This window comes from Electrona antarctica (assembly GCF_951216825.1).
Source record: "Electrona antarctica genome assembly, chromosome: 21".
Taxonomy (NCBI): domain Eukaryota; kingdom Metazoa; phylum Chordata; class Actinopteri; order Myctophiformes; family Myctophidae; genus Electrona; species Electrona antarctica.
The window spans coordinates 40,229,268-40,248,943 of NC_136802.1; the positions used below are offsets into that span (position 1 = coordinate 40,229,268).

Here is a 19,676-nt window from a genome sequence, read left to right on the forward strand (position 1 = left end):
CATCATATTCAAGTGCTTTTGGAGAGAAATGATAGTCACTTTCAGTAGTAGAGCACTGTAGAGGGGAGCTGTGTGTGTCTGTGACTGTGCCCAGGTGATGATGGTCGTTGATGCTCATCAAGGAAGGCAATTATGTTTCTGCACTGTCAAAAGTAATGCTACTTTTTTTGCAATGTAGTTAAATAAAAAATCTCAGGGGGAAGATAAATTATATAAAATAAAAAAAACGGTAATTTTTCTTTAAAATATATATATTTTTTAATATCGTGAAAAATCGTACCGTGGCGTGAACCTCATATCGTGATACGAATCGTATCGTGAGTTGAGTGAATCGTTACATGCCTACTTATTTCAGGAGAATTAATTTCGAGTCTATTTACTGTGTGTAAATACAGCCTGTGAAACAAACTGGCCGAGTAACTGAACACATTTGCCCATATGAAGGGTAGTAGTTGTTCTGGTTACAGTATGATACATACCTAACTCATTATAATGAACCCATTTTGACCTGAGATCAGATTCTAAAAATGTCTTCTACATCCTGACAGTTCTGTGAAAAAGCAGTATTACACGAGAGGGTGTTCTTTACCGTATAATGTAACTAAGATATTCACTAAAACAACTACTCTTCCCCCATGCAGGATGCGGAGCAGAAGGACTCCATCAATGTGAAGGGCTGCGTACCTCAGTTCGAGAAGTGGCTCCAGGACAACCTGACGCTGGTGGCGGGGATCTTCATCGGCGTCGCTCTGCTGCAGGTACGTGTGTAGGGTGACCCCTGACCTCTGCTCCATAGCGTTAGGAGGACTTCTCCTTATAACGCTATGGACCAGAGCTAGGATGGACCCATCTCTAGTCCATAATCGTTAGGAGGACGGTCTCCTCCTCTGTGAGTTTGTGCGTGAGTGTGCGTTAATGTCTTAGATAGACAATATATTTGGATTTTTAAACAAAAGGAGCAGAAGGAGCCAAACAGTTAGACGAGGTAGCTAATCTTACAAATTTCTCACGTTGCAAGCTTGTAGATTTGGCTATTTGTAGCATGCAACCAACTGTAAAATCAGTCATAACCACACCATCAAGGCCTCGAATCTTTTGTCGACTAAATCAACTGTAGACTAAAATCTTATGATATTTAGTCAAATAAACCTAGACTAACACTAAAACATTTCAGGTGACTAAAATGCGACTACAACTAAATGAAAATGTATTCAAAGACTATGACTATAAAACAATCAACATTTTTGCTGTCAAAATAAACACCGGGACGAGGGAGCAGCTTGCTCATCCTAGGAAGTCAGACATCGCCAGCGGCTCTGCTCCGACGTAATAGGACAGTGAATGACCCTTTGTTGTTGTGAGTTTTGAAAATGTTTAATGACACGCAGCTTGTGGAGTTAGTCCAGTCAGATATGCTCGAGGGGCTCATTCAGTGTTATGCAAGACCCACATGTCATTCGCTGACGTGGCAATCAGCTGACCAATTGGGCGGGGTATTTAATTAAAGGACAACTTTAGTTTTTTTCAACCAAGGTTCATGTTTTAGGTTGTTATTATTAGAGAAAGTATAAGATGAGTGTTCTTTTTTTTTTCATTTGCTGCTTTCTTTCGTTTTAGCGATTTTAGCTATTTTTGACAGGGGGGCGGGGGCATTCAAACATGGCCACAAAAGATCACTGAATGTGAAGGGGGTGACAAACTGACCTGTTGAGCCATACAACACAGTATGGCAGCCCCCTATAGTACCACCCTTCACATTCAGTAGATCCTGTGATCTTTTGTGGCCATATATAATTTCCTGGGGTCTAGTAAATGGGGTCTATAGTAAATAATAAAAAAAATACATATTTAGCCCCATGTTCGAATGCCCCCGCCCCCCTGTCAAAAATAGCTAAAATCGCTAAAACGAAAGAACGCAGCAAATGAAAAAAAATTAACACTCATCTTATACTTTCTCTAAAAACAATCTAAAACATGAACCTTGGTTGAAAAAAACTAAAGTTGTCCTTTAACGCATTTTGGGCGGGAACCCCTTTTGGTGTTTTAAACATTGTTATAATTTAGCTATTGAAAAATAGCAGATCTACAAGCTCATAGCGCGCCACCGAGTGGCGCGCTACGAGCTTGTAGGTCTGCCATTTTTGAAAAATCGTGAAAATATTTATATCAGAAAACTGGAGGATTTAGAAGATTTCTTTTAAATTTAGAGGTCAGGCCTAAATGGGTTAAGCTCACCTAAATCTGGATTCTTCCTGCGTTCCTTCCTCTGCCTATGCGTTCCTGGTGTTGTTGTTTGGCTAGGATATCCTCGCAGGATCCAGAAATGCATAGCTTGTATTTAATCACTTCATAGTGTGATATCTGTGTGGACGGATCGGTGAGAGTTCACCGCAGGTTCTCCCTGCTCTTAAAACCCATTTTGACCTGAGATCAGATTCTAAAAATGTCTTCTACATCCTGACAGTTTCCTGAAAAAGCTATGTTTCTACAGTATGTCAGTCGTTCTTCGATTTTTCAAAAATAGCAGACCTACAAGCTCGTAGCGCGCCACTCGGTGGCGCGCTATGAGCTTGTAGATCTGCTATTTTTCAATAGCTAAAGCATAACATAATGTTTAAAACACCAAAATGGGTTAATGTATAATGATGGTTGTATAATTGTGCCGAGCAGGGAGAAAAATGTAGCAGAACCGAACGCCAAGATAAAATGTTATATGCACACTTGTATTCTCATTCTATAATACACATTTGTTCAATGTATTCGTGAGTTATGTGACTGAAATGTTGTAATCTTTCCGCACAGATCTTCGGGATATGTTTGGCGCAAAACCTAGTGAGCGACATTGAAGCTGTGCAAGCAAGCTGGTAAGAAAAAAATATATATATTTATTGAGATCTATACATTCAACTGAGTGTCATTCATAAGCTTTGCCTAGTCGTGTACGAGCCATGCAAATCTAAATCTCATGATCAGTTCATGTCATGTATTACTTCCAAGAGGAAAATGTGAAACAGAATCATCACGGTTAACAACCAAGCTACTATTCAGAATCATCTTCATTGTCACATCACAGTTTTACAAGTAAAAAAGTGGGTGAAATTTGTTTTTGTGCATAGTTTCCCTTCGTGTCATTTTTCCAAGAAACACAAGAAAGGGAAGAATAGAGAGGGAGGGGTGGGAGAGTATTTCTCACAAGTAAATGTTTTGGTTAATCTACCATTGTGCTGGCTTTATGCAAATTGCCGTCAAAGTATATCGCACTTACGCCTTGTTTGTCTTGTCTTGGACGAGTCAAGTCATTTCATGATATACAGTAAGGTTTCGTTTCTCCAAAAAAGTAAAAAAAATAGATCAGATAACGCGATGAAGATCGCATCACTCGGTTCTTTATTTGTGGCCCTGTCGCACGGTGTGTGGCCCTCTTTTGGGCTCCCACCTTTGCACCCAACGGTTGAGAAACACATGCGTGGCCGTTTAAGGCTCACCCGTGGCTTTCGCGTGCGGTTAGGGTTTGAGGCAAGGTGTCGGACTGTTAGGACGTCGGACAAAAGATATGCACCCTGCCCGAGGTGGGGGAGCATAAAGCTTAAAGGCGTAGTGAAATGAAAAATGTGTTTTTCACACTTTTAGACCACATCTGTGGTCATCATATGGGCATACCTAACAATGGACGCCAAAAAAATGGGTACATTTTCATTTTTGTGTATTTCAAAAATCTTAATTTTAATTACTTCCTGAAAACGAAAACGTACTGTGTGATGACGTGTCGAGGCCCACATCGATAAAAGCCAATAAAAATGAAGCTCGCCAGTTTAATTCCCCATATCTGCGCATCCGTCCAACACTGCCCAACACAGCTGCTACTGATTACAAAACCACTCCGTTTTTAATCCCATTCAAGATGACATCCAGACAGTGAATTACTCCGTTTCAACTTAATCATCACTCTAAAATATGTATCTGAAAACATTATAGGGTAGAAATAAGCCACATATCAGTAAACTGGTACAGCCGGCCGTCTGTCTGACTTGTAAACAAACACACATGCGTCCTAGTGCGTATAGCATAGGTAGCTAGGGACTAGCTACCGTCCCATCGCCTGAAGGGATGCGACGCTCCGATTGGCTCAGAAACTACAGAGCGGCGTTTCAACTTGAAACCGTCTGAAACTTCAAAATGAAATGTCCACCATTTCCGTTTCACTACGCCTTTAATTCACACTCCATTGCACGAAGCAGGTGTCGCTTGCCAAAGAGCGCATGAGCTACAACAACCTCACAACGCGTCGCGTGCGTGACCCTGTAGAGCTGTGCTTTTCGCCAAGCGACTACTACTAGGGCCTAAGAGCCACCCCATTCGACTGGTATCATGTATTGAATCGGCGAAATCATCCGTTATCAGCACGTTTGAATGGTGCCAAAATGTCCATACTGGCATCCTCACTGTTCAGTATGCCATTATCTGCGATTGTAGCATTGTCATTATCACTGATGTCCTGACGGAGGCGCGCCGTGTCTGGTGGCCATGAGCTACGTGAGGCACCGCCGTGCCGAGCGTTGAGAAGGCCACCAGACCCGACTCAGCGCCGTCCGAGTTACGTCCTGATAGGCAGAGAATAGTATATATTAGTAGCTCCTAGTTCCATGCACCGACAATAGTTGGAAATGACACGTCCACCAGGGGGAAACCTTGACCAGGCTATGTGGTGAGGATGCCAGTATGGACATTTTGGCACCATTCAAACGTGCTGATAACGGATGATTTCGCCGTTCCAATGCAGAGATAACGGTCGAATCCGCTGTAAGAGAGGAATGAGCTGTTCCATCCCAATGCCTCATCATGACTCATCTCATACATCATTCTCCCTCCTCCTCCTCCTCCTCCTCCTCACGGCTCCTCGTCACCAGGGTGCCACCGCCACCCTCTCTGTCGTCCATGCACAGACCCCCACCGCACGCCGGCAGCAAGAAAGCAGGCGCCTACTACGCATGATGTGTGTATGTGTGGCCGGTAGGGTGCCAGTTATTAAAGGACCACTTCACCACTTTTCAACATCTCTTCATGTAATTGGTCCTCACTAATGTTCATGATAAAACAGCACCATTTTTTCCTACTCAGTCTGTGTCTCATAGGAGGGCTTTGGGCAGTTCGGACACCCGTCCACCAGTGACATCATCATTAGGCAGATTTTTTTTTAAACAAGATTTGTTTTAAAATATATTTAGATTTTTATTATCGTGAGAACGGTGGCTTCAACTTTTGCATTGCAACTTTTCAGGAAAATAAAGCCTGTCGTTTCTATTAGCTTGGATTCACCATCGATGATGTCACTGGTGGACGGGTTTCCGAACTTCCCACAGCCTTCCTATGAGACACAGACTGAGTAGGAAAAAATGGTGCTGTTTTATCATGAACATTAGTGAGGACCAATTATAGGAAGAGACGTTGAAAAGTGGTGAAGTGGTCCTTTAAGGACCCATTATTCTCCCCCCTTCATTTGTTGTTGTTGAATGTTGCTGTGATGTTGTCGGACTCCCTCTTTCCCCCGGTGTTTCACGACCGTGGCAGACTTTTGTTTTGGGTTTAGGACGGTTTAGGAATAGTGTTTGTGAGGTTAGGTTTCTGGTTTAAGGACTTCAGTGTTTTGTACCATACTATTGTATGAGTACCGAACAAAGTATGTTTGCTTTCGCCATCTTTGTTGAAGAAGAGTCTGGGCAATTAAGTTTTAGTCTTACTAGAAGTACTAAAAGTTTCTCAATCTTATATTTAGTTTTAGTCTGGCTTAATCTAGTTACCTCTGAGGTCAATGATTTAAAGTGTGATTACCTTTGAGGGGATTAAGTCCACCCATCCAGACCATTATTGTCAACCTCAGACCAAGATGGTCTGATTTTGAATCTGAATGGCTTTGTGTTTCTGCTATTGTCCTGGCTCTGCTCTAATTAAGAGCAATTTAGAAGTTTAGCATTTAAGGGTTTGTTTACTACCCTTCCTGTACTGGAACTTGGACACTCAGGCATGAAGGAAGCATGAGTTCAAGTCCGTTGCTCTCCCCATGTCCCCCATATATGGGGACTAGGTTGGCGGAGGGTGTGTAGAGCCCAGGATCACATTAGATAATTGACACAGGGGTGAAAAATGGGTTACAAAATCGTGGAGAAAAAAAAAGGATAGGTTTATAGGCATAGTTTCTGTGAAGTTAAAGACTATAGGGTTTAGGCACCACCTCTGTGACACACCGCATAAAGAGGGAGTCCTGTGATGTTGTAGCTAAAATAGTGGCCATAGCGGGAGTGGGTATAGCGAGGTCGCCCGAGAACCGGAAGGTTGCCGGTTCGAGCCTCGGCGGCTCACCCTCGAGTCTCCCTGTCCCTGACCAAGACACGTATAACCCCTGACCGACTGCCCCGTCCGTCCGTCTGTCCCATAGAGTATAAAGAAGGCTAGAGACCGAACTGGAGCGTTAGCCCCCCCCCCCCCCCCCCCGCATTCATTTCAGTGGAAGTTGCTCAGTGGCGTTTTGAAGCACCCGGAAGACTTCCGGAAGTATAATTATAACTCAATGGCGCGAGCGAGCGGAAGTTTAGCCTAGCCCAGCCCCGGACCTCAATTTTGAGGTCCGTGCTTTTCACGTGACGTCATGAACGTCCGTCCGCTTCCATTAAAGTGCTGCAATTCCACATTTCGCCAGTAGGTAGTGGCATCTTCAACGTTGGATATAGCCTTACTGGGGGCTTGGTCTGTCCGGTCATCAAAGCCATCTGAGCAGCCAGCAGCCGGACGGAGCTGTAAAAGCAAATTCCAACAACCCGGGCAGGGAGCAGAAAAGCCTCCCCCCGGACTTTCTCAGCCGTGTTGATTTTAACAGCAACTTTGATGATTTAGTTTTAGTCACATAGTCTTTTGAATACAATTTAATTTAGTTTTTGTCATATGAAATGGTTTCGTTAGTTAACCCATTTTGGGGCGGGAAGTCGGGAACCCCTTTTGGTGTTTTAAACATTATGTTATAATTTAGCTATTGAAAAATAGCAGATCTATAAGCTCGTAGCGCGCCACCGAGTGGCGCGCTACGAGCTTGTAGGTCTGCTATTTTTGAAAAATCGTAAAAATGTGGCGCAAATCTTTGAATATACCGGTATATTCTTTCAAAGTGAATGTTTTTAACTCGGGCCTAAATGGGTTAAATATCATAACATTTTAGTCAACTAAATCTACAGTTTATTTTAACTACAAAAAAAATGTATGTACTAAATTAACCGGCTGTGTTTATTATTATTATTATTAATATTACTGCAAATGCCAATTCTAGAAAGCAGAGTGAATGAGACTGTTTGAGTTTGAATTTGTGGATCTCGACGTGAGGCTGTGATCACAGTCCTATCTCATCTACGGATACATGTGACTAAATTTGACTGAGGGACTGCCATTGGATTTCTTTTGAATTTTCGTTTTTTTATGTCATATGAAAGCAGGGAATCATAGCTTCAAATTGACATATTGGTTGTTCAGTTTGACCCACCAGTTTTGGAGATATGGCCTATAGAGTAATGTCTTGCAGAAAACAGCGAGTTGAGAAAACAGGCTTGAAAGGTTCACTTCTGTGGACTCTAACATTACACCTATAGCTACATGTTTAAGCATTTAGTTCATGTTTACATGTCGATTTCAGCTCTGACACTTATTTCAGACATGATCTAGTATGTGAAGAGTCTGCCTGTGCTATTAACTCATTTTTGGAAAAAAAAGGGGGAAAAAAAGTTTTTCTCCTCTGGTGAAAAGCTGGAATTTGCGCGATGGCAGTCTCTCAGTCAAATCTGGTCACATATATTATGCATATCTGGAATGCACGCTTTCTCATTTTTGAGACAGACTTTTACTTGAGGATCACGTGATCATTTTCACTGCAGCTTTGAACGTATTCATTGATTGAATACTTTACCAGTCGGGAAATCTAAACAGCACGAGGTACAGTCAGACATTTAGACTGAGGCTTCGTACACACCTACACAACAAATGTCCGGTCCGTGTGCGATGTCTGATTGCTGTTTGATTGCTGCTCCAATTCATTTTCAATGGGAGTCACATGGTTTGACCAAACATTTTTGTTTGATGAGGGGGGAGCAATCAGCAATCAGCAATCAAACACAAATGTTTGATCAAACCATGTGACTCCCATTGGAAAAGCATTGTGGTGGCCCAAAAAAACGACCAAACATTGCTTGATTGGTGTTTGGTACGTGTGAACGAGGCCTAAACGGATAACATATAAAGTCCAGCTCACTAATCAGCTGTGCTGAGCTGTTCTGTCCCCTGAATGCACGCACGCACACACACACACGTGCGCGCGCACAGTGATGTTTGTAAACATATAGTGCATGAAACAAGAAACCCTTGCCCTGTCTATGGCCTCGGGGAGGTGCACGTGGATGTTGCTGATGTTATCGGCGTGTTTTTTTTTTTTAGTCCGTTGTGAGGCACAGATAGAGGACGGGGTGATTTCAGGGCAACTCTAATGACCCGACAATCACTTTGATTGGCTTTTCTCCTGCAATCTGCACCTCGCAGGCCAACGAATCAACAATCGACGACTGCAGTGAGTGCACGACCAGCCGAGCATACAAATGTGGCCGTCCGCCTTTTTATTTATTTTGACGTTTTAATGCTGGCTGCAAACAGTACTGTGGCTTAGCTTAGTTAAAAACAAAATACAGAAAATACAGCTGTTTAAAAAGATGGCAGATGATCATTGATCAGTGAGGACCAATTGTATGAAGATAGGTCGAAAAGTGGTGAAGTGGTCCCTTAACCCACTCTGGACGGGAACCCCTTTTGGTGTTTTAACTAAGCATTATGTTATACTTTAGCTATTGAAAAATAGCAGACCTACAAGCTCGTAGCGTGCCACCGAGTGGCGCGCTACGAGCTTGTAGGTCTGCTATTTTTTTTAAATGCGGCACAAATCTTTGAATATATATTCTCTTTCAGAGCGAACTTTTTTTTTATTTCGACGTCAGGCCTATAAATGGGTTGCTCTGGTGGTCTCTCTATGCTTCATCTCACTCTCTCAGCTAAAGGGGTTCTTCCTTGGCCTGAGAAACGTTGAAGACCCCATGAGGTTCAATAGATCACATTTCTCTGTTCAAGGATATTAAACTGTACTCATTTATTTTCCGCAGCTTCTTCACCTAACGCAGCGGCAGCGTTCTTCACACTCTTAACAGGTAAAGTGCTTTTTTGCATTTATTTTCAAGAACCCTTACGGCCCGGCGTGTCCATTCGTTTCCATTTGTGCACTCTCAGATTTACAGACCTTAAATCAAATAAGTTATTAACCCATTTGGGGCGGGAACACCCTTTTGGTGTTAGCATTATGTTATGCTTTAGCTATTGAAAAATAGCAGATCTACAAGCTCATAGCGCGCCACCGAGTGGCGCGCTACGAGCTTGTAGGTCTGCTATTTTTGAAAAATCGAAGAACGACTGACATAGAAACATAGCTTTTTCAGAAAACTGTCAGGATGTAGAAGACATTTTTAGAATCTGATCTCAGGTCAATGTGTTTCTGGTGATATTATCGTCCGCTCATTTGTACTGTATGTCCATGGCAAAAATAGAATTTTGACAAAAATGTCTACCACAAGCCAGCCACCCCATTCGACTGGTATCGCCCCATATAATCGGCGAAATCATCCGTTATCAGCACGTTTGAATGGTGCCAAAATGTCCATACTGTTCAGTATGTCATTATCAGCGATTGTCATTATCACTGATGTCCTGACGGAGGCGCGCCGTGTCTGGTGGCCATGAGCTACGTGAGGCACCGCCGAGCGAGGCGCTAGCCGAGCGAGTCGCTAGCCGAGCGAGTCGCCGTGCCGAGCGTTGCGAAGGCCACCAGACCCGACTCAGCGCCGTTCGAGTTACGTCCTGATAGACAGAGAATAGTATATATTAGTAGCTCCTAGTTCCATGCACCAAAATGACACGTCCACCAGGGGGAAACCTTGACCAGGCTATGTGGTGAGGATGCCAGTATGGACATTTTGGCACCATTCAAACGTGCTGATAACAGATGATTTCGCCGATTGAGCATGTTTGGTGCGGGCGGCGGTGAGCAAGGCGTTGCCTAGGGCTCAGGGCTAAAAATAGATTATCATCGAAACCGTTTCATGTCCATTATAATATGTCAGCAGCTTGACTAATCAGGTTTGATCAGATTTCATAGCCTTTGTACTTTGTCCATCGCTGGTTGCACGAGCAAACCCTTTCATAATAATAATAATAATAACAATAACAACAACAACAACAATAATAATAACTAGAAAAGGATCGCTGCAAGCAGCGATAAGGCAGGACCAAGCAGGAAGGCAATAAGAATAATATGCACAAGAAACATGGAAGACTAAACTTGAGAAAAAGACCATGGAATTGTGACAGGGTCGTTTTTTTATAGTGGGAGGCAGGTAAGGGTTCTTGAACTGACTCATACACAGAGTTGGCGGTGCCCAGATTTGAACCCATGACCTTGTGTTACAAAGGCAAGAGCTCTACCTACCGAGCTAACAAGCGAAATCATTCAGTGTTTTTGTAGCAAGTTGCGCAAGGATAACTAATGATAAGGTGGGTATAAAGATTTATGAATTGACTGCGTATAAACCAGAAAATATACCAGATTCGGATGAGGAGCTCAATGAGTGAAAACCAATGAAATGAGTCTGAAACAGGGATTAAAGGTTAACTGAAAAAATTATTAAACTTTCAGGACTGCCTTTAATAGTAATAATCATCATCCAGGAGTCATCACCATGCTGTCTTGTGGTGGACATTTTTGCCAAAAATTATATTTTTTGCCACGGTGGTTAATAAAAACAGAGAGATGTGTTGTGTGAACAGTGACCACCGCGGCAGCGTGACGTCATGTTGGAGTTTTCGGTGGTCACCTCTTCACCGAACAGTGGCCTTAACTCTGAGAGTGTAAAAATGGTACCAAAATGGACCCGTACATTTGTACACTCTCAGAGTCATGGGGGTCCTTTACAAATAAAACATTTGAGAACCAATAGTACTAGCTGGACTCCTAATGTGCCATAGATAGTGAATAAGTGTTATACACATTCAGAAGAAAACCTGGAGACTTTTGACATTCAGTAATTAATTGGGTCTTATGATCAAAATAAGAATCATTTGCCACGGACACAGCTGTCCGTGTACGGACAAATTGTCTTAACGGCTGTCATAATTAATGTTTAAATTCATTTCTTCTCCCAGCAGGACTCTGCGGGCAGCTTGACTTCATTGCACATCAAAAGAACTAAACTTCCATCTTCGTGGATGACGTGTGGGAACGACCAGGAGCGTGTGTGTGTGTTCAGAACGACCAGGAGTGTGTGTGTGTGTGTGTTCAGAACAAATGTGTGTGTGTGTTCAGAACGACCAGGAGTGTGTGTGTGTGTGTGTGTGTGTTCAGAACGAGTGTGTGTGTGTGTTCAGAACGAGTGTGTGTGTGTGTTCAGAACGAGTGTGTGTGTGTTCAGAACGACCAGGAGTGTGTGTGTGTGTGTGTGTGTGTTCAGAACAAATGTGTGTGTGTGTTCAGAACGACCAGGAGTGTGTGTGTGTGTGTGTTCAGAAGAGGACGACCAGTGATCATCTACGAATAGCGGATTCGGATGAAAATCAACCGATAATGACCAGTAGGTTGCTTATCGAGACGATCTTATCGACCTACTGCATGCATACTGGAAGTCTACTGGCTGCGATCAGGAAAGGCGGAGACGTAGCCGACGTGGCGTTGGTCGCGTTGTCCGACTATTGCTCCCTAAATCTACATTCTACACTCTAACCCTAACCTCAGTCTTAACCGGCCACGCAAGTCCCCTAACCTCATATCAGTCTTCTTAACCCATTCAGGACGGGAACCCCTTTTGATTAAAAACAAACAAACCCATAAAACAACAAACAATTTATTAATAAATATTTAAAGTTTTTCAGAAAACTTAGGTCAGGATTTAGAAGGTGTTTTTAGAATTGGCCTCAGTCCTAAATTAACCGCATTTTGGTGTTTTAACTAAGCATTATGTTATACTTTAGCTATTGAAAAATAGCAGATCTACAAGCTCATAGCGCGCCACCGAGTGGCGCGCTACGAGCTTGTAGGTCTGCTATTTTTGAGAATCGTAAAAAATGCGGCACAAATCTTTGAATATATATTCTTTCAGAGCGAACGTTTTTTTTTTTTTTTTTCGACGTCAGGCCTAAAAGGGTTAACTGTACGCCACGTACGTAAGTCCCAATGTTTTCACTTCCGTGTTCCCTGATGGAAGCCAGTTAGGCTGCAGTATATACATGCAGTACAGGTGGATCGCATGGTCTTCTGGGTTGACGACATTTGAAGCGGGTGCTCTGAACGTGTTCAGAAGAGGACTCACTCCACACTGATCGTCTAGCGGCGTGTTCAGACAGAGAGAGGACTCCGTTGATCACATTCCTCCTGAAGGAAGTGGCACATTTCCTTAATGCACTAATAATGTGACATTTCTCTGTGTAATACACTGTGTGTGTGTGTGTGTGTGTGTGTGTGTGTGTGTGTGTGTGTGTGTGTGTGTGTGTGTGTGTGTGTGTGTGTGTGTGAATATTGTAAAGGATAGATAATTGGCGGGGGGGGGGGGGGGGGGGGGGTGTATATTATCAATAGACCGATTCATATTCAGACATCAATAATCATATCGTTGCTGTCCGGAAGAAACTACCTAACTCTATTTTGGGGTTTTTCTTTCTTTTCTTTCTTTTCATAATTCAATGCTATTGAACACCCTTTACGTCTGTGTGTTGGTTACACTTTTACTTGAACCAATTGAAAGTAGCCTGTTAAAAAGTGCTTCGGCAAAAACCTCCCAACTCCATTGGATCCTCAAACCATCTGCCAAACCAGCTAACTCCGCCTGTTTAGCCATCTTTTTTTCCCCTCATAAATCAGTGCTATTGAACACCCTTTTACGTCTGTGTGTTGGTTAAAAAAATATTGAACCAATGAAAAGTATTAAAAATGTTTTTTTTTATTTCCTGAAAAATGAACATTTTGGAGTTAGGTGGTTTCTTCCAGACAGCAGAGATATACCTAGTATGTCCAAAACCTCTCCACCCAAATGTAGTGGTTTTGCCAATTGATTCAGACTTCCCAAACGTACAGTATTTATGTCTCTTCGCTGCTGTCGTATCCTATACTGACTCGCCTGCCAGTGAGGAGCCCCCACCGGGAGGAGGTACTGTCGTATCCTATACTGACTCGCGTGCCAGTGAGGAGCCACCACCGGGAGGACGTACTGTCGTATCCTATACTGACTCGCCTGCCAGTGAGGAGCCACCACCGGGAGGACGTACTGTCGTATCCTATACTGACTTGCCTGCCAGTGAGGAGCCACCACCGGGAGGACGTACTGTCGTATCCTATACTGACTCGCCTGCCAGTGAGGAGCCCCCACCGGGAGGACGTACTGTCGTATCCTATACTGACTGGCCTGCCAGTGAGGAGCCCCCAGCGGGAGGACGTACTGTCGTATCCTATACTGACTCGCCTGCCAGTGAGGAGCCCCCACCGGGAGGACGTACTGTCGTATCCTATACTGACTCGCCTGCCAGTGAGGGAGCCCCCAGCGGGAGGACGTACTGTCGTACCTATACTGACTCGCCTGCCAGTGAGGAGCCCCCACCGGGAGTAGGACATAATGTCGTATCCTATACTGACTCGCCTGCCAGTGAGGAGCCCCCACCGGGAGTAGGACATAATGTCGTATCCTATACTGACTCGCCTGCCAGTGAGGAGCCCCCACCGGGAGGACGTGGAACCCGTCGTCCTACTCCTAAAAGTGTAGAGTGCCGTTATCTCCGCTGTCGCGGAATCTGCGTCTTCGAGTAGCGATCCGTTCATATTCATAATGCGATTATCGTGGTCTGAATGTTAGATCAGTCTGTATCAACACGTCAAAGGGGATAGGTGTAGTTTGCACACTGCATGCTATCATCTCACGGCACTCACACATTTTTTTGATAGCTACACGTAGGAAGACGAAGACGATGCTTTTGATATTAGATTGGTATTTTTCACTGTGAAATATTAAGCTCCGTTTGTAGCCCTGTTACCCCAGAACAGGTTTAATAGTAGTGTTTTAACCATCCTAGATGGATGGGTGGATGGATGGGGAAGGCAAAACAAAAAGCGTTAATATGTCTCTGAAACTGTATGTATGTATGTATGTATGTATGTATGTATATGCATGCATGCATGCATGCATGTATGTATGCATGTATGTATGCATGCATACATGCATGTATGTATGCATGCATGTATGTATGCATGCATGTATGAATGTATGCATATACATATGTTCATTCACGGACACCTTTCAATGCTTCGCCACTAGATGGCGAGGTCTCTGAAACTGAACATGTATGCATGTATGTATACATAATTATGTTCATTCACGGACACCTTTCAATGCTTCGCCACTAGATGGCGAGGTCTCTGAAACTGAACATGTATGTATGTATGCATGTATGCATGTATGCATGTATGTATGTATGTGTATGTATACATGTATGTATGTATGTATGTATGTATACATATACATATGTTCATTCACGGACACCTTTCAATGCTTCGCCACTAGATGGCGAGGTTTGGGTGAAGATTTGAATAGGGACAGTATTGTAGACTTTTTGCTAAAGGGTTTTGGGTTGGACTTGGACGTGCCAGAAAAGGCCTGATTCTGTGGAGAGGTTATGTGGAGATCTGATCTCCAAAATAACACCTTCACACCCAAATACGACCATTTCACACTGAACGCCGTTCGCCGTCGGGTGGAAATCTTGTATGTCCAAAATGCCACTAATTTATTTAGCCCCCCCCCCCCCCCCCCCAAAAATCTACAAAGTAACTGAAGTTTTCAGATAAATGTAGTGGAGTAAAAGTACAATATTTGCCTCTGAGTGAGATGTAGTGAAGTAGAAGTAAAATTATTGGAAATTTTCAAATACCAATTTGAGGTATACAAATACCTCAAATTGTAATAACAGTACTTAATTAAATGTACTTAGTTACTTTCCACCATTGTATTAAAAACAGACTTAACCACTTTCCACCTGGTATCCCTATTTATGGCATGTCATTATAAACGCAAAGAAGGGCCTTCATTTCTGTGTGGAGTTTGCATGTTCTCCCCGTGTCCCCTAGGCCAGTGTTTCCCAACCTTTTTTGTCCCAGGGCACACTTTTCATAGCCTAAAACTCTCAGGGCACACCTAGATATACGGTGTATAGGCCTATCTATATACATATACATACGTGTATGTATGTGTATATAACATTTCAATGGCCGAGGGTCGTAGAGTCTATTGTTCCGTCGTTATCGCACGTCTAATGGTTAGACGTGTGACAACAACAACGACGCAACAATAGGAAGCCTGCAGCCCAGTAGCTATAATATTGCTTTCGGGGGAGGGTTAGTGTTATTTTCGGTCAAATCAGGCGGCACACCTGGACACATCAAACGGCACAGTAAAGTGCCGCGGCACACAGGTTGGGAAACACTGCCCTAGGCCCTAGGGGACACGGGGAGAACATGCAAACTCCACACAGAGCCTAGGGTATCTAGGTACCCTCGAAAAAAACATGCAGTAATCCTTAGACGCTGGTGTGGGATAAGATGTTTGAATTTAACGCAAAGAAACGTAAACATAGCTGGTATCTACAGGTGATGCTTGTAGATTGGCTGCTTTTGCACGACCCTGTCATGATATGCCATATATAAACAATACATTAAAAAAATAAGAGATAAATACAAATAAAATGGAGATACAAGGCTTCTATCCCGACAGCGAAAACATTTTGCTAATTCCGCTGATGGAACCGGTGCCGATGTGCTTGTTGCTAATGTATAAAATGTCAAAAGATGATCACTAAATGAAAGACTACTGAATTAAATGACTAAATTATTATTGATGAACGCCAGATTTCACTTGCACAACGACGTCCTACAAAATGGTAACAGCTAGCAGGGATAGTTTTTTTGTTAAAGTAAAGCAAAGTATACATGATTAGAACATACTAAACATTCCACAATTAAGTTGTAATGTTTCTACTAATTGCTACACAAATCTGTACATCCAGTCATTTTTGGGGCATTAACAAGAAGTTGACGGATAAAAAAATGAAGTCTGATAATGATGTACCGTGCATATTCACATCATGTATACTTTACCATTACAAGCAGGGGTTACCATGACACCACCTGCTGGCTTGTTGTGGACTTTTTTGTCTAAATAATTGTTTTGCCATTTTCTAATGGGGGAAGAAATGGAGAGTGACACGCGGCAAAGGCCGTCGGGCTCGGGAGTCGAACCCGCGGCACGCCGTCCGGCTGGTTTGGCAGCCTAGGTGCCCATGCGGTTGAGCTAACAGTCCGGGGCTAAAATAGCCAATTTTACATCGAGGTGCCCACCTGTCCTGTATCCCTACAAGAAGTACTGTACAGTCAGTTACTGAATTTTTTTTGATTGATTGATTGAAAAATGTATTAACAGTTTTGCAGAATTACAGTACATTTCAAGCACAAACTCAATACAAAGGCTGTTAACTGTGAGTGGACGACCCAATAGGGTCCACCATGTTCAATTCATGACTACTATGAATGGGTGACACCGGGGCTCCACCGGGCGCGTCAGTGTCGCGTCTCCGTCACCGTCAGGGAATGTTCTCTTTTTAATCAATGAAGGGTGGCTCCACTGCACGCGTTGCGTTGCGTGACTGCATTCAAATTGCCCCGGTTCGTTTTGCGACGGAGAGGCAACGCGTCCGGTGGAGCCCCGGCGTTACGGGAGAACTATTCTATGAGAGATACCAGGTTTCCTGACGATGCCCTACGATGGAGGGTTTGTGAAATATGTTTTTGTTCCTTTCTTGCACTTGGTTGATCTGTCAGAACATAACACGGGACGAAGGGAGTTAAATGTTTTACCCTTTCATAGACACATGCATAGACAGTACGAGTAGATCCATGGTCATGGTCATTTGATCCATTATTGTGGCATTTGTTGCAACGACTATAACAGGTTCAGTGAAATGTCCTGACGGTCCAGCCATATAGGTATTATATCTATATGTGGCCCTATTTTCATCACTGCCTCACCCCTTATCCCTAAACTTCTTTGCCTCTTTTGTGTACAATTCTAGCCGATCTACATCGACACGTTGTGAGCTTGTATATCATTAAGGGCATTCATTTATGAAAAGTAGGACTGATAGGGAAAATCTTGGCCGATACTGATGATTCCCTTTTGTGAAATAAATGTTCAGAATCTACAGCTTGGTAGGCTGCAGGTAACAAACACACCAACATAGCCAATGCAAAATGTATGCTCATCAACAACAGATAAATATCGGTTAATGTCAGTTTCATCTGCCGATACCTGCAAATATCGTCTGATATGCATTCCTAAGGAAAGACAAAAAAGATCATAAGAGGTTTCTGCCCAACAACAAGCTATACGATAACCCGGGCTTAATGATGAAGGGTGCAGAAATGACCCTCGTCAGCTCCCGTAGGAAACTCGTCGGGTCGCGTTGTCATCTCCAGGAAATTGGATAACGTAGATAACGCAGAATTCCACCGGTGACTACCTCCTCCCTGTCCTCCGCTCCTCATTTCCTGTGCGACGTTGACCTCATTTCCTGTCTAATATTGACCCACTGATAAGCTTAATATCGAATAAATGAGGGTGACTGACGGCCAAACGCCTCGTCCAGTCAATCTCACACGAGTGACACTTGAACTCAACTCATAGTGTTTAAAGGACCACTTCACCCATTTTCCAACCTATCTTCATATCGTCGCTGTCGGGCAGAAGCCTATTATCTCCTAGCTCTGGTCCATAGCCTTCTACTGCTTCTACGATTCTGCCCTATGCAGTATAACGCTATGGGACTTTCGGTTTTAAATCTCAAATCGAAATCAGACCAGCGTACTCTCCTCTTTAGCGTATTTTAAAATAACGTTTTTGCTACTCACCAAAACAAAGGCGGGTTGTGTCATTAGAAAGCCTACTTTCCTTAGTGGACGCACTCTGAGCCCCCCCTTCTTTTTCACCGGGGGAAAAATATTCTCAATGAGGCAGTTCTCTGGGCAATATCGACAGAGGGCGCATTGGAGTAACTAAAAGTATTTTTTTCCCGATGGAAACAAAATCCCTTTTTGGCCAAAAAGTACCGTTTATACGTGTGGTGGGGGGCTCAGAGTGCGTCCACTAAGGAAAGTAGGCTTTCTATTGACACAACCAGTCTTTGTATTGGTGAGTAGGTCAAACGTTCGTGAGATTTCCACTAAAGAGGAGAGGCTGGTCTGATTTTGATTTGTCCCAAGTGCAGGGCAGAATCGTAGAAGCAGTAGAAGGCTATGGACCAGAGCTAATTATCTCCATATTTAAAATGGAGGCATTCTGAAGCCCTCTATTCCGACGCACTCATTACTAACCCTGTCCGCACGCGGAAGCCACATAGAATGGCGGTGCATCGGTATTCCACTCTGTTCCCACTCGATCGTACTAACTACAGCGTCACACAAAAGCATCAACAGCGGAAGATCCACAAGCTCGAAACGTGGCGCAAATCAACACGTTTGAGCTTCTAGATCTGCTACTTTTCTAGTATTTTTCAATTTGAATCTTTGAAAAGTAACAAGTTTTTCCAACATATGAGGTTTCCACTCATCAGAGACAATATAATGACTCTCATCGTAAGGCCCGAACCACGCCAATGATTCCAGACGCAACCGTGTGTTCGTCGCAGCGCTCCGACGTGTCCCGTTGCACGTGACGTCGCCACATGTCGTTGCATTGCGTCGCAAGTGATTCAATTCAAAAGGAGCTTTGTTGGCATGAGAAAAACTAGTTTCCATCCAAGTGATCCGTGTGTGTGTGTGTGTGTGTCACACTAGCCGGCTCTGGTGTGCGTGTCGCTTTACAATCAAGTCGCGAAAACACTTGGTACAGGAAATCTATGGAAAATACAGGGTCAACCTCAATCTAATTGCAAAAAAAATTAACTAGATTTTGCCCTAGCAACTTGCTCAAATGTGATGATGTGGCAAAAACTAGCCCAATGAGTGTTTTTGTGCAAAACTAATGCTTGGAATGGCTTCAGCATCATGAAAGCCCCCTAGTTTGATATGTCACGTGCTACTTAAAGCATAAGGAAATGTAGAAAATATTGCCTTATAATAGGATGTCAATGTACAGGCCATTTTCAACACTTTCCCCTCAGACAATTCCAGGCAACTTTTGTTCTGTTATTCAGGATATATTGAAGATGCAAAATCAGTTGAGTTTGGTTTTTTTGCAATTAGATTGAGGTCAAATTACATTATTACTGGACTACTTGTCGCCGCAGAAACCCATGCGGGTTAAAAACAGATATTCGTTGCAGCTCGGCGCACCTCTCGGCGCACTTGTGTGCGATATGACCGGCGTCGCAGTTACTTGCACGGCGACTCATTGGTGTGGTTTGGGCCTAAAGATGACAGCGTTGCTCTACTCGCTCTGCGCCTCGCCCGTTACAAGACGTGGCTACGAGGGGCATCCTCGGTGCAAATCACCATATGTAAATAAGTAGAAAAACAATTCCAA

At 43.4% G+C, this 19,676-nt stretch overlaps 1 protein-coding gene across 1 annotated transcript; it reads left to right on the forward strand.

The window, feature by feature from the left end:
* Positions 1 to 635: 635 nt before the first annotated feature.
* LOC306914383 (tetraspanin-5-like) lies at positions 636 to 13,532 on the forward strand (the record flags this gene model as incomplete). Its single annotated transcript, XM_079491378.1, has 5 exons — positions 636 to 758; positions 2,803 to 2,864; positions 4,908 to 5,010; positions 9,183 to 9,227; positions 11,275 to 13,532. 3 exons carry the CDS (start codon positions 636 to 638, stop codon positions 4,990 to 4,992), a joined length of 270 nt encoding a protein of 89 aa, XP_079347504.1. The 3' UTR covers positions 4,993 to 5,010; positions 9,183 to 9,227; positions 11,275 to 13,532.
* Between the last annotated feature and the right edge of the window lie 6,144 nt (positions 13,533 to 19,676).